This window comes from Cynocephalus volans, chromosome 9, assembly GCF_027409185.1.
Source record: "Cynocephalus volans isolate mCynVol1 chromosome 9, mCynVol1.pri, whole genome shotgun sequence".
In the NCBI taxonomy this organism is placed as follows: domain Eukaryota; kingdom Metazoa; phylum Chordata; class Mammalia; order Dermoptera; family Cynocephalidae; genus Cynocephalus; species Cynocephalus volans.
Genome location: NC_084468.1, coordinates 107447500 through 107474580, shown reverse-complemented (window position 1 = coordinate 107474580; position 27081 = coordinate 107447500). Strand labels below are relative to the sequence as shown.

At 37.9% G+C, this 27081-nt stretch overlaps 1 protein-coding gene across 1 annotated transcript; it reads left to right on the top strand.

Annotated features, from left to right (window-relative positions):
- The first annotated feature begins 3481 nt into the window (after positions 1–3481).
- On the top strand, positions 3482–10352 carry IL21 (interleukin 21). Its single transcript, XM_063108805.1, has 5 exons — positions 3482–3643; positions 3752–3787; positions 8174–8329; positions 10146–10223; positions 10329–10352. Exons 1-5 carry the CDS (start codon positions 3497–3499, stop codon positions 10350–10352), a joined length of 441 nt encoding a protein of 146 aa, XP_062964875.1. The 5' UTR covers positions 3482–3496.
- The last annotated feature ends 16729 nt before the right edge of the window (positions 10353–27081 follow it).

The following is a 27081-nucleotide window of genomic DNA, read 5'->3' as shown; positions in this document are numbered from 1 at the left end:
GGAAAATTGTGACACCAGATGTGGATGGGTGTGGTTCTATACACACGCAGTGAACTGAGGTAGCTGGTGGATGTTTGAGGTGTGTGTCCATTTTGTGCATTCCCAGTTCACCTGGATGCAGTTTTCTGCATTCATCTAGCATTTCTTACAGATGAAATAGCACATATATGAACACAAAATTCTCGTTATACTCAAATTGTTCTCTGATATATAAATCTAATTGGAATAGATGTTCATTTTCAAAACAAATTTTAGCAGGACTGACTGTATTTAGATTATAAAAATGGTTATAATTGAAAAAGTAAAAAGCTATGAAGACCCCAGTGAAATGATGCATCCATGACAGCTATAAGGTTAATATTTCTCAGCAGAGAATAATCTACTTTGCCTGTATGACTCAAATAACTCTGGGCTGCCTTGCTCCCATCCTAAGGTTCATCCTGACATAGTGATAAATTCAAATGAAATGCAAATTGGGCTCCATAACTTTGAAATATATCATCAATCCTGAGTGAAGCCTTTTCCAGGCTAGGAAGAAGTTGTTACAACACACATCAGACTTTCTGGAAAGTCCTCATTATACATTATATATTTTTGTCTCTAGAGTCCCATACCATGTGGAAGCTACTTCCCTCTCTTCTTCTCACTTCCTTGTCCCCTCTACCTGTACCCCTCAAAAGCCCAATAAAATTTCAGCCTTTACTAGTTCTCTCCTTATCACTCCATCCTCTCCCACTTTTTCCACCTTTTTTCCAAGAGTAAAAATTCCGTACCCAGGTATGTTAATTTCCTATTGCTTCTGTAACAAATTACCACAAACTCAGTGATTTAAAACAACACAAAATTATTATCATGTAGTTCTAAAGGTCAGAAGTCCAAAATGAGCTTTATGGGGCTAAAATCAAGGTGTTGGTAGGACTGTCTTCTTTCTGGAGGCTCTAGGGGAGAAGCTGTTCCTTGCCTTTCCCAGCTTCTAGAGGCTTCCTATATTCCTCGGCTTCTGGCCCCACATCGCTCCAGCCTCTGCTTCTGTCATCACATCTCCTTCTTTGACTTTGACTCTCCTGACTTCCTTGTATAGGGACTCCTGTGATTATATTATACCCACCTGGATAATCCAAGATAATCTCCCATCTCAAGATCTTCAATTTAATTGCATCTGCAAAGTCCCTTTTGTCACAAAAGGTAACATATTTACAGGTTCCAGGGATTAGGACACAGACATCTTCGACGGGGGGGGGGGGTCTGTCATTATTCAGTCTACCATACCAGAGGAGTAGTATTCAAAATGCTTAACAGCTGATATGTCACTTAAGGCAGGAAATCTGACTCTGAGAATAGTCTTAGGTCATAATGCTGGAGTAGGACCCTGGAGACCCCTGATGGATTATAGAGACGGCTGGGAGGTCTTAGGGAGGAATCTGGGTGTCTAGTTGGTGGTGAGGTACTCCACGGCCAGGAGTAGTAGTTTTCTCTAAGCAGTATGAAAGACTTTCAACTTTTTTACAACCAGTACAACCACACCCATGTATTTTGGCTGAGCGCCCAACTGCCCATGCTTTTCCTTCTGTGCATCACTTTAGTCTCTCTAGACTTCATAAATTCTCTCCATTCACCCATGATCGGCAAGCCAACCTCCTGGGATTTTATCATGTGTTGTACTTAGCCCTTTTACTTGGAATGTCTCATTTAAGCTTCATCACAACCCTATGATTAGATTCTATACTTATCTTCCTTTTGCAGTAATATACTCAGGGTCATATGTGCTATTAATTGTTAGGGCCTGGGTTTGAACTCAAGCATTCTGCTTCAGACATTGAGTTCTTAACCACTGCGGTTAGTGTCTTGAAGCAGACATGCATCTGTTTAGGTGGATAAGGAAAGCATGTACAAAGACCATGCAGGCAATGGTGAGGTACCAAGTGGTAACCCTTACTCCATATGTATCCATATGTTTACACAGAATCCTCCCCTATAGAATTCAATGATTCTAGGGAGGACTTCTTGATCACATTGTAAGAACTCTTATCTACTGTGTAAGGCCAAACTTGTATACTCTTGAATAGATATTCTACGATAAAAAAGATTACAGTCAACCTTCAGAGTAAATCAAGTCCAAATTCCGATTTAGGTTGGCTATATAACATTCTGAAGTATGGCTGTGAGTATGTAATGAAATAGATTGATAAATAAATAAATAAAATCTACAGTCAAGAATTTTATTTGTAAGACCCAACTGTGGTACTTTTTCTAGCTAGAATATTATGTTCAATTTCCTTAAATAAAGAGTAGCCTCTACCTGGTCATACATGCAAATAAAAGTGTGTTGCTCACACCCAGAGGAAGTAATATTTAACAGAAATAAGTAACAATCCTCTAAGAGAAGAAGAGTCTTCTATGAATATTTTTGATTTTGCTGTTTCTTTTTGACCGGTAAGGGGATCGCAACCCTCAGCACAGTGTCGTCTGCACCATGTTCAGCCAGTGAGTGCACCGGCCATCCCTATAGAGGATCCGAACCTGCGGCTTCCAGGCTCCCAGCGCCGCACTCTCCCAAGTGAGCCACAAGGCTGGCCCTGATTCTGCTGTTTTAAATGTATTTTGGTTTGGACGGAAACGAGTATTAGCACTTTTCATTCATATAATTTGTGCATTATATAAAAGAGATAGACATTAGAGTTTTGTTTTAGTGATGGTAAAGTGAGATCTTGATGGGGGGGATGAATTTTCTACAGAGTCCCTTAGAATCATTTATGATATTTATCAATCAAATTGTTAAATCAAATGTCAGAAGTCAACAATAATGTCACTAAAGATGTTTTGGTGAAGAGTTGGAAGCAAATTTTATTTTAAACTCTTTTAACCTGGTAAGAACCTAAAACATTCTTGCTAATTTGGAAAATACCCCTTTTATTTAAAATTTTCTGAAAGGTAGCCTCTCCTCCTATCTTTGTGATGGAATACTAGGTGATTTCAGTCAAAAGACATAATTATTACCATAAGAAAAAGTCCTGCAAGAAAGTGCATGTTGCCACTTTACTCATTACTAAAGTGCCCTTATGACTGTCAGAGAGAACAGGTAAGATGCCATGGGAGGCAGACAAAAAGAGATCAAAGTGTTTTTGTTTACTTCTTTGAAGTCTTGTAGTACCTACTGTTTACCCTACATACTTTTTGATTCATGCTGAAAGTTGGAATTCACCCATTTCTCTCTTTTTCCTGTCTAAGATGCAGATGGGGCACATTTCGTTGACTCCATCAATCCCTGCCCCCACGCATTAGCACATGCACACGTATACCTAGCCAGTGGAAAAGAAAAAAGAGTTACTCACATTCATCCATTTTACAAAGATTTCCAGGCTGCAATGGGAGGGCTTTACCTCTCCCTGAAGGATGAATAAATAGGTAGCTTCACTGACAACCTGTTCACAAACTGAAGTGAAAAGGAGACCAAGGTCTTGCTCTACTGATGGTTATAAGATCCAGTCCTGGCAGCATGGAGAGGATGGTCATCTGTCTAATGGTCACCTTCTTGGGGACACTGGCCCATAAATCAAGCTCCCAAGGGCAAGATCGTCTCATGATTAGAATGCGCCAACTTATAGATGTTGTTGATCAGCTGAAAAATTATGTGAATAACTTGGTAAGACCATACTTGTCACAACAGAATTTAAGTAATAGTTTTCAGTTAATACAAAAGGAGGCTTTTGACTTATAAAAATAACTCAGAACTGATTTTCTTTTGCTCTAGGACCCTGAATTTCTGCCAGCTCCACATGATGTAAAGGTAAGACCAGTTGAATTTATTTCTGAAAATATACTTGATTTAAGTTTTTAAATCCAATAAGAAAGGCATTAGGCATGACTATTTAGGAATTCAATTTCAATGAATTTGGGCTTTAATAATTGGTAAAATATTTATTTCTATTTTAGTCAAATATTCATTGATTTACCAACAAATCAACCAATAAAATGCTATAATACATTCCTTACAAAATATGTTTATCTTCAAGAATCTCTAAGAATACTTCTAAGTAGTACTGTTGAGACAGAATAACAAAACTAGAAAAGAAATCTACACTGTGATCACTTTCTGAATGATTAACAGCGAATTATATATTAAAAGACCTTGGGCATGGAAGCTCTTCAGCCCTCTTTGTCATTCTATTTAAGAAATATAGATACATACCATAAGAAGCAAAATTCATCTTTTAATAACAAACTGAAAAAAAAGAAAGAAGAAAGAAAAAATTAGATTACAGGGATAGCATAGAGGAACGGTGGTATGGAAATCAAAGCCCTTCTTTAGAATATAATTCACATATACCTTGGCCTCAGTGAGTCTTGTCTTTGGCTTTCGATGAGGTCTTTTGAAAGGACCATTTCAACAACTCATCCCGTCTCTTAAGCCATTGAAACCCGTTACAGTCCCAGGAAGAAGAGGCCTGGCATATAGTTAAAGAGTGCTGTCTACTGATCTTCCCCAGTAACTTCGTCAATCTGGTTTTTGGTTTGGTACCCTGAGAGTATAAATGCAACTGGGGAAATGTTTTCTTGGTCACAGACCTTTAACTGCATAAATTAGAATAACTTTAAAGTGCTACCAGTAATTAGGACATTACAAAGAGGGAGAATTATGAGGATATATTGCAAAGAAAACAATTATCGTAAATGACTATGTGTAAAAGTTTAGAAAGTGAATGAGTCACAGCTATTGCTTTTCTCTAATATTCACTCTCTATGTCTGAACCTAACCACTCTCATTTACTATGTTCTTTTCTAATAAGCAGCATTTAAAATGAAAGTATCACATTCAGCTTATTGGAAAGACTTTTCCAATAAGCCAGAGTATCTCTAAATCAATGTGCCTAATTATCAAAACATACATTTTCAGCATCTCACACACCTTGTCTTACTGCTGTGGTTAGAGTCCTTTCCAGAGTTTCTTAGCTGCAGTCTATAACTTGCAAAATAATAAAGATATACCATTTTCTAACTTGAGTTAATCCAATGGGTGCTTCCTTTATATGCTTTGTTAATGACAGATATTTATTATCTTACATCATAATAAGAGGATTTTGTCTCAGCGATACTGCATCTATCTGATCAAGCAGTGCTATGATACAAGTGAGCAATGTCCTGACTAAGATCTTTATGGAGCACTGGCAGGCAAACTGAGGAAGAAAACTGTTCAATGCTATATTAACATTATATAAGTTTTTCAGGGCTATCATCAAAGCAGGGTCTGTAAGAGATTTAAAAAGATTAAAAAGCTTAATGAAAATAAAACCATTTAAATGCTGCATTTACATAGTGATTATCTAAGATCTCTAATAGGCCTCACCAGGCATCTCTTCCTCTCTTTCTTTCCAATCATATAACCAGTGGTTCTCAACTGGTAGTGATTTTGCCCCCGAGTGAATATTTAGCATTGCTGAAGAAATTTTGGGCTGTCACAGTTGGGGGTGGGGGTGGGGGTGATACTAGCACCTAGTAGGAAAAGGTCAGGGATGCTACTAAACATTTTAGAATGTACAACACGACCCTGACAATAAAGAATTGTCCAGCCCCAAATGTCAATAGTGCCACACTGTTGAGAACCTTGATATAAACCTAGTTTGTGTGCGGGACAGAGGTAATCTTGCCCAGTTAGCAAGGCTGCCCAGTGAGAATGGCCAAGGCTTTCTTTGTAGAATAAAAAATGTTAAGTAGGTTAAAAATAGGCTTTAAGGATGCAAATATTTTCAAATATTCCATTGCAAAACAACAAAGCCAAGTGTGTCTCCTTGCAAAAATGGCACTTTATTTGTTCTCTGGCTAAAGAGAAGAATATTTTGTTACTTTTGCTTTTGACTTCCTTACTGCTCCCTCTAGTTTGTGAAACTAACGTAGGACCAGGAAATTCCTCATGTTCTCATGTGTTAAAGGAGGAGGGAAACAAACCCTTGCCCTTGGAGTCTGCTCTCACCAAGGCACGGCAAAGGAAAGCAATGGTTATCCTTCCAGGTGGTGCTAAACATGGACTTGGGCCATCCTGTAAGCTCCTGAGTGACAAGGCACCTGAGGCTGACTGAATCAAGGTTAATCTTTCCACTCCCCCTCTTAATACATTCTTATAGCTGTCAGCAGGGATAGCTCCTCCACTTCACCTCTTTGAGGCTACCTTGGATGTGCATCTAAAGCCCAATTCAGCAATCATTTGTCCTGAGCCACACATTGCCAGGGACAGCTCTGCTGCTTGCAGAACAAAGCAAAACAAACCACCATTGTCTGTTAACACAGGTGAACAAGGAAGGAAGGGAGAGATAGCACAGCCCCATCAATATGGACATCAGTGTCCAGATGCCATCAGAGGCTTTCAGAAAAGTTTTCTCAGGTGTAAAAGCTTTGATCACTGGTTTTGACCATTCCTGGCAATATGGTCTCAAGGGAATTTGTTTGGTAGGGCCCCTCAACTTCTTTGGAACCTAATTTTCTTTCAACATATGCATGTAAATGTTAACTCAGCAAAATGGGCCTCTGTGAGAAATGCTGGTTTCTCAGATCATTACGGGTGAAGCAGTTAGTGTTTTCAGTTTCAGCTGGAAAATTTACCTCTTTAAATATGAATATTATTTTTTTCCAGTAAGTTAAGCCGGTTGTGGTCAAAAAGAAGAGAAAAGAAAAAACTTCAATAAACATGAACATGTGGTTTTCAAGGAAAAAAAAGTGCTATAACATTTATAAATAGTTTCTATTAAATAAGCATTTTGGCAAACATATGGAAAGGACACCACCTTGCCCTTATGAGAGGCAAGCTGCCCTGATATAAGGAAACCAGATAAGCTTATTCTCGTCTGTGGCTGTGTATGCAAAGCAAACCTGATGGGTTTGTGTCATAAAGACGCATGTTATTAATCAACATTCATACTGGATAAGCATATGAGTTGGAAAATGCAAAGCAGGCCAGATGCTATTTTCAGCTGATTGTCCATGAGAACATTCAGGTAATATTATTATATATAAGACTGCCCTTTTAGGGACTGAGAAGGATTGAGGTTTTTGATTATAAGGTGGTGGCTTTCATACACATTACTGAGGTAAAGATATAGCAACTTCAGGGGAAAAATAGCATCATATACACACACTTGAAAAAAAGAAAAAAGTAACTTGGATATAAGTAACCTAGATACAAGCTCTTAGATCAGCATCAATATGTTTTCATCAAGTCAGTATAAATTTTGCTCTTCCAATAAATTCCATTTTCTTTTCAGTTTGCTAAGATTTTGGCTTATTCACTAGTCACTAGTTATTTGGCCAAACCAAGAGACAGATTTTTGATCCTTGTTCTGTCCACTTGCCATTTTCTGAGACAAACTCTTACCTTCTAAGAAATAGTCTTCCCTCCCATTGACTGGGCAAGTCTCAAATTCTCTTCCTTGACTGCTTGATTCAGGCAGAATTCTACCCTAACTGATCTGAGAGTATAAATAGGATTTTAGAAAAGTCATGCATAGTCTATGGCAAGCATATGGAATCTTAGATGTGGAATATGCCATCAGAAATAGGAGCCCACTTCCTTTCCCCAAAGGAAAGGCTTTAATTCATTTACCTCATCTGATGATCCCACAAATATAAACTGAGCATTCACTTGCAACAAAACACTATGCTTGGTATTGTACAGAATAAAATGCTGCTTAAGACATGCCACCGATAGTTACTCCTATGTACATTACGGAGGGAAAGAGCAAACAAATGAAAAAGATTCTAAATCACACTATAGCATAACTTATCAAAAACTGCCGCTAGTCACAGTGTACCTTTTAGAGGCTCATAATTCAGCAAATGTGTTATTAAACCAAACAAAGTGTCCCTCACAAAACACAAAGGTCCTGCCTATCACCCAGTCCTCAGAATGGGCTTCAATATAAAATTAGGAATAAAAACTGTAAAAAGTGAGGCTCCCTTCTTTCTGTGAGGCAAGGAAATGTCCCTTCTTCCTAAAGACAGTGGGCAATTTACATGCAGGTGCCTCCATCTCTTCAGCCCGAACATTTAAGTAGGAGGTGAAATCATACCTCACTCATCTGTTGAAATGAATGTGACCCAGTAGAGGGAAAAACATGATGGGAAGGTTGTTTTTTAGTTTCTGAATAACTTTTGTTATCATAAATACAAATTATTTATCTTTCAGAGACACTGTGAGCAGTCAGCTTTTTCATGTTTTCAGAAGGTCCAACTAAAGTCAGCCAATACTGGAGACAATGAAATGATAATCAATGTATTAATAAAGCAGCTGAAGAGAAAACTACCTCCCACAAATGCAGGAAGACGACAGAAATACAAACTAGTAAGACTGTTATTTGTCATTTATCTTATTTGTACTTATTAATGATGTCTATTACATTACACAAACACACATCCCTGTAGCCGGGGCCTCTTGTGCCCTCCTCATAATTACACCTTAATTATATATAGCGAGTTTTGAGAAGTGGGGTCACCCCTTTTAAGTCCACAGACTTGAAAGTGCCCAGAAACTCAAACAGACCCTGGTAGCTGGAATACATTAATATAGCTTCCCAAGGTGAGGAAGTCATTAGGCAGAGAATCCAGTTGTGATTTAGGAAGAAAGAAATATTTTCTTCTCATGATACGGTCACATATAACTGATATTCTTATTAACAAGAGTTAAATCCTAGTTTTCTAATGAGAAAAGAGATAAGAGACCAAGATAAATCTCAGACTTTGCTTTCGCTTAAAAAATATTGCTGTTCTGTACAATAGCAGAGTCAGTATTAATTGACTGACTGGGGAATTTCAATAGTCCCTACATGCCATTGGCTGGGGAATTTTAATAGTCCCTAGATTTGGAGGACCCTGAGACCCTCCCGTACATCTCTCCTTATGCCAACTCCTGGGCAATGCTGATATTCAAGAACATGAGTGATTCCAGCATTAATCAAAACCAGTGGAAAAACATAAAATTAATTACTCTCAAATTATTTTTTATCAGTTGTCCCACCTCTAAGAAATTCCACATGATTCAAATGAAATCTTAATTATATTACAAAATAATTCTTATTTCCTTTGATTGCTTGGCTAGATTACCATGTGAAAAATATCTCTGTAAAGCTTTCTTCAGAAAGAAAGGATCTAAGCATGTCTTTGAAACCCAATATCAAAGACTCATGGAATGGTAATGTTGGCCATGAACTTAGAACTACCCGGGAGATAGATTTTCCTCATCCATCATTTTATAGATGAGGAGAGTGAGGCTTACCAAAGAGGTTAAGTGACCTGCCCCAAGATCCACAAGTAGTGTCAGAACGACATCTAGAACTTATATCTACTACTTTTCAGTCAAATGTTCTCACTACAACATCAAACCAGCATTGAGATGCTAAATACCAAGCAATGGTCTGGTGTTTAGTATTTCACCAGGAATAAGGATAAAGAATATAAACCAAAAAATTAAAAAACCAAAAAACACCAGAAACGTAAGCAGGCGGTATACACATAAAAAATTGTTCACTCTCTCTAGTAATGAAATGAACTCAAGTTAAAACAAGGAAATCTTATTTTTTTTCAATTAAAATTTTAACCGTACTCAATAATGGTAAGAATGCTCTAAGTAACAAGAGGTAAAACTTTTTTACAATGTAAATAAAAACCTTAAAAATTTTTATCCCTTCAATTTAGTAATTCTATTTCTAGGAATTAATCAAATAAAATAAACAAAGATGTATATGAAAAATTATTCACAGAGATGTTCTTTGCAGTATTGTATACAAAAGAGAAAAGTTAGAAGCAACCTTTGTGTCCAAAAATAGTAACTGTTTCATCCTATGATGCAATACAAAGCAACCATTATTTATTATATTTTTGAAGAATATTTAACATCTAGGAAACGCTTTTGATATGTTGTTGTTAAAAAAGAAAATTGCCAACCACTGTAAATAACATAAACGCAAAGTTAAAAAAAGGTGGGGGGGATATATGTCAAGGGATAGGATTACAAGTGAGTTTTCCACTCTTACTTTATGTGCTTCCCAAATGTTTTCCAATTAAACATAATTAATGTCTTTAATGGAAAGATTAAACTTTAAATTTTTATTAAATAGGAAAAAAGTTTTAAAGAAGAACGTTACTTTTTCATTGATTTCTAGACATGTCCTTCATGTGATTCTTATGAGAAAAAACCACCCAAAGAATTCCTAGAAAGACTGAAATCACTTCTCCAAAAGGTATCTACCTTAAATTACATTTGATTTTCTACTTCATCTTTCTCTATCCAGATTGCTTCCTATGTTTAGGTTACTCATGCCATACTGTTTACACTATTTCCACAGATGATTCATCAGCACCTCTCCTAGAGCACATGGGAAATGAAGATTCCTGAGGCTCTTACTTGAAGCTGGACACTATATTACATACTCTAATACAGTAGTGAAACTCACTTCTTGCTATTCCAAGTGGAGAAGTACAATATATCAGTGATGGGGGTAAAACCAGATAAGTGTGCAAAGTCAAGATTATTTTCCCCAAATTACCATGCAATACTTCAGTTTCATCCACATGCTTTGTGTTTGGTCAACTTGGAAAAACTTTCTACTCAATCAGTGTCTGATTTCCTATGTTATGGATTTCTATGACTTCTGAAGTTTTTACTTGATCTTACTGCCCATCTGTGACATTTCTTGGTTGGAGGAGAAGGTAAAAATTTTAACAAAAAATATAGTTGGGAATTTATTGATCTTATATTAACCTTGATCTTGATTACCACAAGAATGAGGTCTATGATGATCATAACTTACTTTCATCCTAGCTGAAAATATAGAAGCATAGGATCAAAATGAAAAGTTAAAGTCTTTATTCTTTAAAAGAAATGAAAACTGAGCACTTAAAAAGTTGTATCTGAAGAGTTTACTTTTTATTTCAGAATGCCTAACATATATGTATGTAATTTACTCATGCAGCAGGGGGATAGCTTTACCAGATGGCTACAAAAGAAGTCTTACTTCTTTATTGGGGTTTACCAAAATATTTAAATACTATAGATATGACTGTATTCATGGAATACACTCTTAGTCTTTTTTTAAAAAGTGGTAATAGAGTATTAAGAAGTGGGTTTAATATTACCTTCCCCCAACCTCAAGTTCCCTTATAAGCTAATACTTTAAGCTTGTGGACATGACAATTAAAAGCTATAGAGGAACATTCATCAAGTAGTCTTCTGGAAAAACAGAGTTTTAAAAGTCTTGTAGCTCTCTTCTCAAATTGTTATAATAATTGCATTGAGTGACTTAAGTACCCCAAATGTGTCTCCTTCTTTCTTCCTTCCTTCCTTTTTTTTTTTTTTTTTTCTCCTTCTTAAAGTGAAACTTCTGGTATGAAAAAATTTCAAAACATATTTAGCATTTTAAACACACTGTGCTTGCATGCTTTGTATAAGACAAATTCAATCACCTGTATAAAATCAAAATCAAGAGACAAGTCAAGAAGCCAGGACACCTGTCCCAACTGAAAACAGACTTTTGTGTAAACATTCCAATCTTTCAACCAAGCAGCCTGTTCTGACTGCCATTTCATATCAACTCTAGCAGACTTTGTTTAAATATGAAGTTAAAAACTCTAGAAAAATAGAATTTTTTCTAGAAAGGTATAAGCTATTTGAGAATCTCTTATTGTTAAAATGGCTGTGAGTTCAAAAGGATGTGGGATGGGAAAGGTTTTATGCTGTGAGAAGAAAAAATGATCTACTTAAAAGCATTTTTAAAACAAATGCAGACTTAACTAAGTTCTAAAAGATATATTGAGAATCAATTATTTAATCAAATCTCAATGAAATGTTTTATCATCAGAAACAAGGTACTCATAAAATTTTAAAATATGTTATTACAAAGGAGTCATGTAATTATGTGCCTCATGATGATAATATGCATCTGAAATCTGCCTAAGTGTCAAACGGTGCCAGCCCAGCTTATTGGGATAAAAGTTGAAAGCAGGCACCAGGATGACTTGGAAATGATGGAGTCTGTACTTCTTGTATCTGGCTGTATAGCTGTTGACTTTGATATCATGACTTTATATTTAAAATAATATATTTATTTGGGTGTGTTTATTGTTAAAAATCTCTGTTCTAATCCTTTTGATCAGGGTCTCTACTTTAAAAGTGAAAATAATTTCATGGGGCGTTGGCTAAGAGCCTTCACTAACCAGAGTTTAAAAACTCAGGTAAAGATCCCAGCAGCACCTCAGGAAAAGCAATGCATCAGAATAAACAAGATGAAGAGGTGATACTTGAACAGCTCCATCTTCACCATTCTGTGTTCAAGATTTAGCCAGTTCTTGATAGTAATTTAAGGATAACCCATAAATATCACTGTTCACCTGTTGGTGGTGATTCAGGAGACCTGAAATAATGGTGGTTGTAAAATTGTGGTCACTTGCCTAAACCTTTTGGGTTTCCATTTCCTTATCTGTAGAACAAGGGTGCTGAACTTAATCCCTAGGGTCTGTTCTGCCCCCTTTAGAGCTTTATATGTCTATGATTGTCTATAGTTCTGGGTACTCTTATGGGAACACCTGACCATAATTCTGAGTAAAACTTTCTACTGAGTCTGATGTTTGGTCACTCAACATTATCTCAATAGCATACGAAGCAACACTCACTGTAGGAATAAGGGAAGTGTTCCAAGGAAAAAAAAAAAAGAAGAAGGAAGGAAGGAAGGAAAGAAGGAAGGAAGGCAAAAAGGAAAGAAGGAAAAGAGGAAGAAAGACAGAGAAAAAGAACAAAAGAAAAAAGAAAGAAGAAAGGAAGGAAGAAGAGAATAAAAACAGCTGTATATCATGGGAGTTCAGGGAAAATTAACCATGATTTTTAATATTTTAGCTGAAAGTGCCTTCTTTGGACACTTATAAGATTGTAGCATTATTATTGCTCTGTTGTATTTACATTTGCATCTGAGAATTTAGTTTTAATATGAACTATGTACTTTATAACTTAATGATTATTTATTATATATTTGATTTTAAATGTTTATGTTCATGGCATCTTATTTAAGACCTGATCATATTAAATACTACCCAGTAAGTACAACTGCCTTTTGTGATTCCCTGGAAACTCTTAATTCAATAGTCCTAGTAGAATATAAAGAATGATCCTTACTTTCTGGAAGCATAGAGTGTTTACATGTGTATCGTAAAGATGATCTCTCCTCACCCACTTTCTCTGAAATGAAACTGTCCATTTCCTGTCCCTGCCTCAAGGATATCACTTCCTGTGCAGGCCTCCTCAATGTATGGCAGGTCCAGGAGTTAAAGATATCCTTCCCAGTGCTCACTGCCACCATTACATGTACACTTTTGCAAAACTCCCTCTTGCATTCATATTTATCCTATATAGCTTTTCTGTCCTCTTTTTCTTATTAATAATTGCCATCTCCTGGCCACTCCTCCATGTTCAGTGAGGACTTAGGTATGTTCTTTCCCTTGAATTCAACTTCTGCCATCATCCTGGGTGACTTCAGTGCCCACAGGGAGGATTCCACCAACATTGCAGCTTCCCGAAACCTTGACCTTCTCAGTTCTGAGCACCTGCATCTTTTTGCCCCTCCCACAGTCCATTCCCATGGTCATGCTCCAGACCTTATCCCCGCAACTCCTCTCTCTCTAAAATCTTTACTTAGTAAAACCGCCACCTGCTAGTCTTTCAGCTCTCAAACTGCCCTACTTCTACTGCGTCTTCCTTGAGATCCTGAAGCCAGGTCTTCACCTTTTCCCATTCTCTCAATTTATTGGTTGTCCTGCCTTGCTCACTGAGCCTGGGCCCCTGATCAGTCCCTTGAACAGCAGGGCAAGCAGCAAACACTGTCTCCCTTCTCTGCTCATTGTTCTTGTGTACCTGCCTACAAACTCCCTGCCTAGCTGTTTTATCCTTTGTCTCCTCATCCAGCTTCAGACATTGGCTCTGGCCCCTCACCCTTGGGGACTCTTTCTAACTCCCCTATCTAGCTTACTAGAGTCACTTTCCCACTTTGCTCTCAGCTCTGAACACTCATCTGCTTTCAACATCTGCCACAGCTTTAGATAAAAGGCCCTTCTGTCTACTACAGTCCCCAGGCATGGACTCATCTCATGTGAAGGAGAGGGATTTGGATATTCACAGTCAAGCTCACTAAAAGAATAGTCTGTACATGTATCTACACTCTTTCATGAGCCATCTGCTCATCAACTATCCACTGCTATAATCTGATTTCTACCCATTGGAACTTATCACTGCATTATTAAAATTTCCCTGTCTCTGGTCAACAATGACCTCCTAATTACCCAACTCGCAAAATGTGTCTATCCTTATCTTATCATGGCTTTTGCTACCCTTGACCACTCCCTCCCTTTTCCCAAAAGATTATAAGACTTTAAAATTTATTACTGGCACAACAATGTACATGTAATTATGCTACTGAACTGTACACTTAAAAATAGTTAAGATGGCAAATTTTATGTGAAAAATTTTTTTTCTTTTGGCAACTGGCCAGTACAGGGAGGGATCTGAACTCTCAGACCTCGGTGTTACAACACTGTGCTCTAACCAACTGAGAAACCAGCCAGCCCTCCTCTTAGACTTTGGAGGCTCTGTTTCCTCTGGTTGTCTTACCTGTCTGACCATACATTCTCAGTGTCAGTTGTTGGTTCACTTTCCTGTGTCCTCTCCTTAGAAGATGATTTTCCTGAGGATTCTGTTCTTGGCTACCTTTTTCACTTTGAGCCTTCTCCCTTGAAAGTTAAATGTGTTCCTGTTGTTTTAAATACCTCCTATATGTTGTTCACCACTAGATCTAAAGCTAAAGGCTAGAATTCTCTATTAATTCTAAGGGCCATGTATTCAACTTCTCCCTGGAGATTTCCATCTTTGTCTTCCAGGCTCTTCACCTCAATCTGCCAAAATTGATCTTATCACTTTCCCCCACTTCCTCAACCATCTCTTTTTAAAGAATTCCCTAATCTTCACTGATGAACCACATCCTCCCAGACTGCCTTCTCCTTCCCTCACTATGACCAGTTGGTTACAGGGCCTTGTTATTTTTCTTTTAAATACATCCTTTCTTTTCCACTCCTTCTGACATCACCTTAATTCAGGCTCTCCACTCTAGTTGCAGCGGTTGCAATAATTTTCAATTGGATTTCTAGCCTCTCACCTTCTACTCTCTTCAATCTACCTCCTCATCACCAACAAAGTGATATTTTATAAAACTTATATATGATCACAATTTCCCCTATTTAGAACCTTTTACTGGCTCCCCTTTAAAACAAAACCCAGACCGGAAGCAGGGCATGTTGCCTCTTCATCGCCTGCTCCACTCAGCTCCCAGCTCTCTTCATCTTGTACTTTACATTCCAGCCAATCTAATCAGCTTCTAGTTCTCTAGACACATCATGTTGTTTTATTTCTCTGCATCTTTACATTTGCATTTATCTCTCCCTAGAATATAACATCTCCAGCCTCCCCTAAAGTTCAGAAAACTCTCACATGTCCTTCAATATTCAACTTAGTCATCATCTCTTCTCAAAGGATTTCCATCACCATCTTACTGTGTCTCTGTGACAGTTAACCCCTCCCCACTTTCAGAACTTGAGCATACTTTGATTAGCAGACTTAATACAGTATATGCAAATTTATGACTTATATGTCTGTTTCCTTTTTCAGAACGTAAGCCTTTTGGCAGAAGGAATTGCATCTTGCTGGCACAGTGCCTCATATATAGTAAATAACATATAGTAGAGAACAAATGTTTGCAAAATTAGATTGAACTCAATACAAAACACATGATTTATTCATTGGCATCCTCCTTGACATCTCCCTCTTACATGCAGAATCAAATTATCACCAAAGCCTGTCACCTCTGTTTTCAAAATATTTCTACAACTCAATAATTTCTCACTACTTCCAGCTTCCATTTTGTTCGAGACCACCACAATATCTCACTCAGATGATTGTAATATCTTCCTACATAGTTTTTCTGCTTTTGTCCTTGCCCCTCACCAAAATCTATTTGCAACAAAGCAACCTGAACAGTTCCTTTAGAAACCGATCAGAGTATGTCGCCCCTCAGCTCAAAGCCTTGCAATGGGTCTCACATCATTCAGGATAACGGCTGGGTCCTACAAAAAAAGGGCTACTTGGTTGTGTCCTTCCACTTCCCTCCTCTATAACCTTGTTTTCACTCTTCATACTCAACTCCAGCCACACTGGTATTTTTTTCCTTTTCCCAACATTCCAGCAACACTCCCACCTAAGGCATTTGCACTTTTTTTCCCTCTGATTAGAATACTCTTCTGCCAAATGTCCACATAGTCCATTCCCTCACTTCCTTCAACTGTCATCTTCTCCACCGGGTCTTCTCTGTTGCCCTATTTTAAATTGCAGCACCACCACACCAAACACCTCTGCTTTATTTTTCTCCATAGCATCTACCACCCCTGATATATGTATTTTAACCATTTATGTGTTTATTGTCTCTGTCCTGCACTAGAAGGTAAGCACCATGTGGGCAGGAATTATTGTCTGTTCTGTTTGCTGCTATATATCTGGCATCTAGAACAATGCCTTGAACATAGAAAAACTAACTAAATATTTGCAGAAAGAATTGTGTTCTGCAATGGCTGGCACTGGAGTTCTCCTACAGGGATTTAATTCTCCACACTTAGTTTGCCTTCTTTTTATTACCCAATTTGTATGTAGTTGGTTTTTTCCTTTATAACATCTCCCTATTCTACGAATGTCTTGTATCTTTTACAAATTTCCCCCCATCTTCTTATCAGATGTAATCACACCTCTTCTTCATTTTTGAAATTGGCCTTCAGCAGTCTGAAATTTGGAAGATAAAAATGGAAACATTCTCCCACTTATCATTAAAGTTTTAGCAGAAATATTTTTCTAAATTGAACTGTGTTTACTGACTCTCTATATATTCTGTATATTATATATTATATTCTGTATTCTATGTATTATATTCTTTTACTGGTAAATGAAACATCTTGATGTTTCCCAGTCATACAACCAAAACTCTTCCATGTGATATCTCCTCTCCCTGTACCAAAAAAGAAAATTCAAAGCATCCATACATCCATTTATGTCTCTAAAGAAGTCTTTCTCTACCTTCATTCAAAATGAAGTAGTATTCTTTTCAAGAAAACTCCCTTGCACGTTACAAATTATTTTATTTGTTCTCACTTTCTTTATCTTTCCTTTATTCATTTGTTCTGAATGAGATGGTAAAATAGTATGGAGAAATGCTATGAAGAAATGCAAGCAGGAAAGGGGGATAGGGAGAGGCAGGGGGCTTGTGTGGGGCTAAGGAGAACAATTTTAAATAGGATGAAAACTTACACCCAATGGAATCTTTTGCTTGTTTCCAGTGAGTTTAAATGAGGAATAATATAAAAGTTAGTGGTAGTCACATGATTATTTTTAAAAAAATAATCCAAGAGAGAATTCTTTGAGACACAGTAATGAAACGGACTTGAGCTCAAATGAATTATCTAATGTGTCAACAAATTGGCAAGTGGTTCTCAGCCTTGGCATATGTTGTAGTCATCTGGGGAGCTTATAAAAATACCACTGGGTGTTTAAATAAAATAAAATAAGAATGTCTGAAGGTAGAGCCTGGGCACTGGTGTTTTGTAAAACTCTACAGGTGATTCTAGTGTATAGTCTGGGCTGAGAACTACCAAATGAATTAGGGCAATGTTGACACATTATGAGTAGAAGAGAGAACCATGTACTACATTATAAAATTATGAGTACATTAATGTAGTTTTTGTAAGTCATCTCCTTTATTAAACAGTGTAAATCATCCTGAGGCTCTCACAACAAAGATAGCACCCAAAAGTTTACTTACTATTTGTAACAGAAAGATACTTTTGGAGATGTTTTAAGTAAGGCTCATTTATTCATTTAAAAAAGGAATAACAGACTATGGAATAATCATATAATGGAATTCAACACAGCAATAAATTGAGAGAAAATATGAAAAACAGCTTCTGGGGTATTAGAAATGCTATATTTCCTGACCCAGCAGGTGGTATTTTTTGAGTTGTGCACTTAAGATTTATACCATTTTCTCTATGTATAATTCAATAAAAAGTTGAAAATAAATGATGAAAAAATGTGGTTTTTGTTTGTTTGTTTGTTTTGTTTTTAAATCCTCTCTATCAGATGCACGACACACAGCAATCTTAAAAATGCAAAAGCTGGAGAAAGCTGAAGAGAGGGGAAATGGTTGGCTAAGTGATAATAGGAAGGAGAGAGAAGCAAAAACCCAGCAGCTGCCGCAAAAGAAGATTCTAGGTTGTGGTATCCCAGTCAAAAAGAACATCTTTAAAATTATCTTTTAAAACTAGTTCTAATATCACCTTCTTCCTGTTAGGCTGAGAGATGGTCAATTTGGGGAAGAAAGGTTTTTGTTGTTGTGTGTTTTCCCCTTATAATCTGAATTCAAGCAATTCCCCAAGTGTAGTTTACAAATATAAAAAAGAAAAGAAAGAGAACAGTAAGTCAGGTTTCTTGGTCAGGTTTCTTGAAAGGAGATCCTGAGGTCAAGGATCCAGTTGCATGTGGTTTACTCAGAAAATGCTCCCAGAGCAACCAGTAAGGGAGAGGGGAGAGCAGCACTGGAAAGGAGAAAAGCCAAGCCAGGGTGTGATTTCAGGTAAAGCCCCAGATTCAACCTGATGCATTAGAGCCCCAGAGCATAAATCATGCCTCTGAGTTGTCAGCTCCACCTGGAGGCAAAGGGACTGCGTTTTTGTATTCTTATACTAGCCAGGCATGCCTACCAACTTCAGGATCCTAGCGAGGCTGCTCCAGAGCCCAGGCAATCTTCTTAGTGTCCCAAACACAAGCTGTCATCAAAGCTCACAGGGATAAGGATATAGAGCTGATAAAAAGGACCCAAGGGTACCTGAGCAGCCACCAACCGCATATGATATAGCAAGAGTGACTATCTTTTCTTTTTAAAGCTTATTTTTAAAATAAGAAGGCTTAAGGCAAAGATTAATGCCATTGTCATAATAGAGGAGGTTTCAGGGAAGTTAGAATATATTTGTTCATATGCAATTATGCATAATTATCTATATACTTATTATATATATTTCACATAGATTATTTCTCTTTTGGTCACAATTTAATTCTCTTTAAGCCCACTTAACCTAAAGGAGCCCAATTTTTGGAGATAAATATACTTGTAGCACAAAGTGTGTTCAAGTGAGAGAATATGACACTACTAACATGCCCCCTAAGTCATACAAACCGAAGGTACTTGCTACCCCCTCCTTACCAACTCAACCCTACCCCATGGCAGCCATCACTCCCATGCCACAAACACAACAGATTTTCCCCGATAAGGATATTCATGTTGTTGGAATATAGGGCAGTTGATGGTTTCTAAGCTTCTAGTAAGCCTCTCCCTTTCTTGTCTGACTCAGCTGGAACCAACCATTCCTTGGAGGGCCCCTTGGGAGAAGCCCTGTTGTGAACGCAATTAAAATATTTACATCTATTGACTGATAAATCCATCCCGAAAAGAGAGAAGAGATTGGAGATGGTCACAGTGAAGGAAGAAAAGAAAAGGGTGTGGCCAGGGCGGAAACAGAATTATCCACAAAACAGTGTGTGGGGAAAGTGCTCAACATTGTTTTTGCAAAGATTTCCCAATATACTAAGTCCCTACTAAATAGCATTATATTTTGAAATAGAAGTGTCATGATACAACTTTTGTTCGAAAGTTATTACCACTGGATCAAAACCTATTAAATGACTTGTGACCATGAGCAAGATATGTGTGTCACAGGGAACATTTACTATTTGCCTTTATTATTGTTGTTACTTTTTCACTTCCCAACAGAAACTTTTCATTGAATATGTCTTTTTAAAAAGATACCTTTTAAAGGAGAGGACATGCTGCCACCTACTGAAACAAGCAAATACATACGAATACTCAAGTTCTAAAAACATCAGGACCATGTCACCCCATACCTAGTGATAACAAACGGTGTACACTCTAAAGGATTTTCTCAGCTCTTTCAGTCTTGGACTTTACAAAGATTTTCACTACCGAGATCAGTTCTAAAAGGATCCTCAAAGCCAGAAAAGCCATTTCTCCTTGTACCTATAGAAATATCACAGCTCTATTTGCAATAGCCAAGAGTTGGAACCAACCTAAACGCCCATTGTCAAACAGCCAGATAAGGAAAATGTGGTATATGTACACAATGGAATACTACTCTGACATAAAAAAGAATGAAATATTGCCATAGGTAGCAACATGGATGAACTTAGAGAAAATCATGTCAAGTGAAATAAGTCAGCACAGAAACAAAAATACCATATGTCCTCACTCATAAGTGGGAGCTAAAAAAATAAACACATTAATTTAAAAAGAAAGAAAGAAAGATCACAATAATGCACTGAACTTTCAAAAGGAGAACTGAGGTTACCAGAGGTGGGAAAGAGGGTAGGGGGGAGAGAGGAATTGGTAAAGGGCCATGAAAAACAATGACATTGTATATTGTTGAATATAATAATTATTCTGATTTGAGCATCACATATTGCACACAGGTATTGATATTCAACTCTGTACCCTCAGATGTGTACAATCAACTATGTTACAATAAAAATAAAAATAAAAAACTCAGTGCGAAGACGGAGAACAGGAGTGTTTGAAACCTGCTCTGGTACACCTTTAGTTGCTGTCCTACTAAAACGTGAGCAGCTGAGAAAAGAGCTCACAGGACCCTGAAACAGGCAGAATGCTTCTGGTAAAGTGACCTTAATCTAGTAGGGGTCCTCTTTAGGGGTTTCTTAAGCAAGAAATTGTTATCCTTTATTCTTCATTTGGGAAGAAGTCAGAAATATACTGCAGATTTCCTCACTTGTGAAATACTTGTAATAATTCAAGCTTCTCTAAAATCATAGCATGCTAACAAACATAAAATTAAATAAGGCATGGGAAAGTGCCTTGTAAAGTGTTGACATATTCAGCAGTGCAGAAGCTTGTTTTCAGACTATTTTCCTTCTAGTGACAATAGCTTGTGCTGCATTTCTCATTCGCCTCATCCCATTTAGGGAATTTCTCTCATGACAAATAGCCCCCATGAGAAACTCTTTTCCACAACCTTGGCTTCATTGAATTGTAATTCAATACATAGTTTCCTAAGAAATAAAGTCATTTTAAAAAACATTCCTAGTGTTTGCCACAGAAGAAAGATTTGAGGTTGCAGCATTGTAATAAAACACATCAATTAAATCCTCTTTTATAGCTACCTCTGATTATGTCTTCTCCTTCCAAAAGTTTGCCATTATTTTCTGCATAATATAGGCTTACTCAATATAGTCTTGGTGTTTTAACTAATTCTGTATTATTTAGTGCCTCTCATCTCTTGCTTCTGCTCATTTCATCTACTCTAACCTAGTAATGGCTGTTTGTTTAGCCTCTGTTGCTTCTACTTTTAATGTTGGAACCCCTATTTCCCTGTTGAGAAGCAACAAAAAAATCAATAAACCCAAACCCTTTGTTTTTGTCTGCCTAATATCTATCTCTTTCCTCTGGTATTAGAACCCCTCTTTTTTGGGAATCACTCCTTGCTTAACTCAGTTCATGTAGGGCTGGTCTCACCACACTCCCAGCTCCAGTGGTTGCTCATGCTGGAGCAACTGGAAGCCTTCCTGTAGTATTTGTTGTAATTAGTTAAAGAGAGATGTTCTCTTTCCACTGGGGTTGCTAAACTGATAGGATTTGGGCTGGAGTGCTAGCGGCCATCTTTGCCACTCTCTGGGGAGTGCTTTCTGAGCACAGAGAAAAGCAGAGTGAGAGAGAGGGAGACATATTGTGCCTGAAGGTTCACCACTAAATCTAATTGTGTAAGCCAGTAAATCCCCTTTTATATGTGTATTAGTCCGTTTCTGTTGCTTGTAACAAAATACACGGAACTGGGTAATTTGTAAGAAAATGACATTTATTGCTTACAGTTTCTGAGTCTGGGAAGTCCGAAGTCCATCTGGTGGTGGCAACAGTGACCCAAGGGTCTCACATTGCAAGATGGTGGAAGCAGAAAGAGCAAGAGAGAGAGAGCAGAGAGGGAGCAAGTTTCTCATTCACTCTCTTTTTAAAGCCCTCAGAACCACGCCCCTGACCACCATTTTTAATCCATTCACTATGGCATGGTCCTACAATCTAATTATTCAAGGCTCCACCTTTCAATTACCATAATAGGATTTTCCATCCTCTTAACAGTCAAAGTGGGGATTAAGTTTCTCATACATAAAACTTGGGGGACACAATTCAAGCATCAATTAGTTTGGGGGGGACATAACTCAATCTACTACAATATGTAAGCTAGTTTCAGTTGTATATCAGTCGCTCATAACCAAAGGGTTTTGAATTAAGACTCTTCAACCCCAGCACTTTAAATGATTTTAAACACCACTTTTATAAAAGAAGGAGAGTATCTAGATCCTCATAAACCCCTAATTAAATAAAATCAAGGTGTGAAACTCCTTTTAGCAGTACTTTCTCTGGCTAATCACCTGTAGAAAACAAGAATGTAGAATCCTCTTTTCCCACCTTTGTAAAATAAGCCTGCTTAGGTTGTAAAATCTGCCAGTCAACTGGAGCATTAGCTCTTGACAGTAAGATGGCCACTTGCATACTACAGAGCCAGGTGTAAAGTTCACCCCTTGCACACACATGCCTTGTAGTAAGGTTACACCACCATGGAAATGGCAGAAAAGTCCATGGCCATACAGAAGAATTGCATTGAGTAAAAGGTTCCGAGATCCCACAATTATTTGCACTGCTTATGTTTCCTTTGACAATCAGGAAACATCACTTTGTCAAGCACTAATTGGTACCATATTAGAATATGGGGCCATGCTCTCCATTTTTTCTGATCTGGAATCCACTGCTGCTCCATAGAGCAGGGAAATCTATTTGGGCTGAACTGAATATTCTCTCTCCCTATTCATTCCTGCAAGAGTGAAGAGAGCCACGGCTACCACCTCTGCTGTTTGAAGTTAGAGGTTTATTCTAATAATCTAAAAAGAAGCAATAATACGTCATTATTTCCTGTTTACCATGTTAATCCATTATGGGACTGTGCCCTTTTTCTAAGCAAAAACAACAGATGGCCTAAACGGATAAAAGGTGGCGCCCAAGGGAAGTTAAGGGGGAGGGCTAAGCATAGAGAGGCAAGGCACATGCACATTTGACTTTTTCAAGGATTGGCCTAAGCTTGGAAATCCCCACCTGCTAAGCATATAAATATGATCTTTTGTGTTACAATAAACGGAACTGCCTGACAGAACCCCTGCTGCGTGTGTGTGTGTTTGTTCCCTATCTGGGAGAGCAGCGGCGTGCTCACCCATCTCTTGGAACCTCTTTTCGCCCCATGTCCTGGGGGGTGGGGGGAGCAAAGGGCAATCCCTTTGGCCCCAACCCTCTAGGGAAAGGAGAACCCTGTTGGGGTCCTGTGCACCTGCCGGAGATGCCAAACAACCCATAATCTGCAATTAATTTCCAATGTACTGGGTTTATTAATGACATTGCCAAAAATGAATGGCAACTCAGTTGGTTAGAGTGCAGCCTTATAACACCAAGGTCACTGGTTCAGATCCCCATACCAGCCAGCCACCAAAAAAATAAATAAATAAATAAAATAAAAATAATGGCAAGATCATCAAGACTAGAGAAGAGAGGAGGATAATTTGTTTCAGCAATCCTCAGAACATTCCTCAAGTGACCGGCCTGAGAAAAACTAATGTTCCACATGAGAACTGCTAAAGAGACATTCTCCCAGCCCCCATTTATCAAACTTGTTAGTTTTATTAGGTTTATTTATTCAATTAACATTTATTGATCACAATGCCAGACACTACAATGGACATTAAGGATACCTGAATAAAGTAGATCATACCCTAAAGAGTTCAATGTCTAGTTGGAGAGACATGCAATTAAAATTCATAAGTACAGTACAGTGTGTTACACTCTGTGATAGGTAAATGTTCAAAGAAAAAAAAAAACACTGGCTCTGGTAATGGCAGAATAGTTTTTATTAGACCAACTGTCCCACAGGTAACAATAATAAACCTTGGATAGAACATAAAAAGCCACTATTTGTAGTTCACTATGGACAAACAAAAGTAGGCAAAAAGGAAAGAGGATTTGACTCTCAAAAGGAGGAAATTATATTGAGTGAGATCTATATTTATATGGCTTTTACCTCAGGTGCTCTCTCCAAACCAACAAATGTAGTGTAACCAAAACTCAAGCAGAAGACTTTATGATTTGAGGGGTCAGAGGACATAGTTTAGGGAGGCAGAGGAGCTGGGAATTGAGGGAGGAAACAAGTGATAAGACTCTAAATCTGAACATAAACTGCTTCAAATCCTTAGACAGCCCCTGAATTGTACATGCACAAGGGAGACTTCAAGAGCCAGTAGACATCAATACCTGGAAGGCTGGGTAGAGATTTCAGCTGGTGTTTGCTTTAGTAAAGACAGAGTTGGCATATAATTCCCACCAAGTTAGAGGAACTTGGTAAACACCTTGGACTTTCCATTAAAATCCCAAAGAGGCTAGATCTTACCAGTAAAGATCAAGGAATTCACCTATGACTAAGAGAAAAACAAATACAAAATTGTCCTAACAAAACATGATATCAAGCCTCCACAAATTCAAGTGATAAGCCACTAATTTAAATCCCTGCTATAACAAATATCAACATTCTCTAGAGAAAGACAACTACAATGCATCAAACATAGTATCAGCATATGAAAAAAAAATTAGTTGACGTGCAAAGAAATAGGAAAATGTGAAGGAAAAAAAGCACTCAAAAGAAACAGATACCAGGATAATCTAAATATTGGTACTGGCAGACAACAACTTCAAAACAGCTATTAAAATGTGCTCAAGGTTTAAAGAAAAAATGATCACAATGAGTGAATGCATGAGAATCTTGGCACACAGAGAAAACTACAAAATCTGTAGAAATGAAAAACTAAAAGGTATAATACCAATAGTAAAAAATTCACTGGATGGGTTTAACAGGCTGAAGATAGCAGAATAAAGAGTCTGTAAATTTGTAGACAGATATTTGAACTTTTCTCCTTTGAAGAACACAGAGGCAGAAGACTGATGAATGAGTAGAAACTTGGGGATATATAAACAATATCAGTTGGTCTCAGATGTGAAATTAGGGACCCAGACTGCTGCAGCACATCACCATTTTGGCAATGGAGCCTCCACCAGCATGCATCCTTCTTTAGGGTCCAACAGTTTTGGCATCTCCTTATCCCTGGTGTCCTACCACCATGCCACCACATTCACCAAGAGGGCTGCATTGCAGCACCAGCTGGACCCAGCAGTACAACTGTGAATCTGGTACCATGCACCCCAGGGAACAAGTGGTCCAGCACAGCAGGGAGGGCCCTTCCAAGACAAAGGGGGCCAATGTGTGCACTCCCCAGAGCCTGAGAGCTGACAAATTGGGGGCTGCTGCTGCCACTGCCCTGGAACTCTTGCCCACTCCAATAGTAGAATTGTTGAATGTCTGAATATACATCAAGAACCTGAGGATCAGCATGCCCAAGGCCTGCTGCCACTGGTGTATCAACTCATTCCAGTGGCAGAGTGGTTGTGTGCCAGCATGACCCCCCCAGGGGTCTGAGAGACAACAATCCAGCCCACACCAGTGACAGAGCCACTGCATGTTCCTGTGGCCCTGTCAGGGGTCTGAGGACTAGCTACACAGGGCCTGCCATGGGCAACAACCCCACCCCCTGTCCAGCTGTGCTGCTGCATGCACACCCTTCCAGGACAAAAGAACTGGCCCACCTGGTGGCTCCAGCCCCTAGCAAAGCCATGCCACATCCTCCACAAGCACCCACAGCCTAGGCCACTGAAGTACTTGCAGACACTTCTGACATTAATGGGAAATCATATAGAAACTGCACTACTGTGCCCAATCAGAACCAAAGTCTAAACACCCTACCCAATCAACACTATAGGGCACATCTATGGAAAAGAAATCTTTCCTTACAAAACTACTCCAGAAAATTAGAAGTAACTATTCCACTAGATGCACAGACATCAACATAGGGATATAAGAAACAGGTAAAGCAAGGAAACGTGATACACTCAAAGGAGCATGATAATTCTCCAATAACAGAGAACAAAGAAAAAGAAATCTAGGAAATACCTGAAAAAGAATTCAAAATGATGATCTTAAAAAAAATCAGTGAGATACAAGAGAATACAGATAGACAATAGAACAAAAACAGAGAGATAATTCATTATCTGAATGATAAATTGAAGAGAGATAAAGATATTATAAAAAAGAACAAAATAGAAATCTTGGAACTAAAGAATTCAATGAATGAAATAAAAAATACAGCCAAGATCCATAAATAGACTGGAACAAGCAGAAGAAAAAATTTATGAACTTGGAGACAGGTCTTTTGAAATAACCCAATCAGACAAAAAACCAAAAAACCAAAAAAAACAAAAGAAAAGAAAGAAAGAAAAAGAATTAACAAGAACAACAACAACAAAAGCCTACGGGGCAACATTAAGCAAATGCTCATATTATCATAGTTACAGAAGGAGAGGAAGAGTGAAAAGGCATCAAAACCTTTGTAATTGAATAAGAGCAGAAAACTTCTAAAGTCTTGGAAGAAACATCCAAATCTAGGAAGCTGGGTTCCCAAATAGATTCAATCAATAAAAGTCTTCTTTGAGGCACGTTATAGTTAAACAGTCAAAAGACAAAAACCAAGAAAGAATTACAAAAACAGCAAGAGAAAAGTGTCAAGTCACATATGAGGGAATTTTCATTAAGACTAACAGCAGATTTCTCAGCAGAAACCTTACAGGCCAGGAGAGAATGGGATGATATATCCAAAGTGCTAAAACAAAACGAAGCAAAACAAACCCCAACAGCCAATAATACTATAAGCAGCAAAGCTATACTTCAGACTGAAGGAAAAATAAAGTCTTTCTCAGACAAGCAAAAACAGGGAATTCATCACCACTAGACTGGCCCTATAAG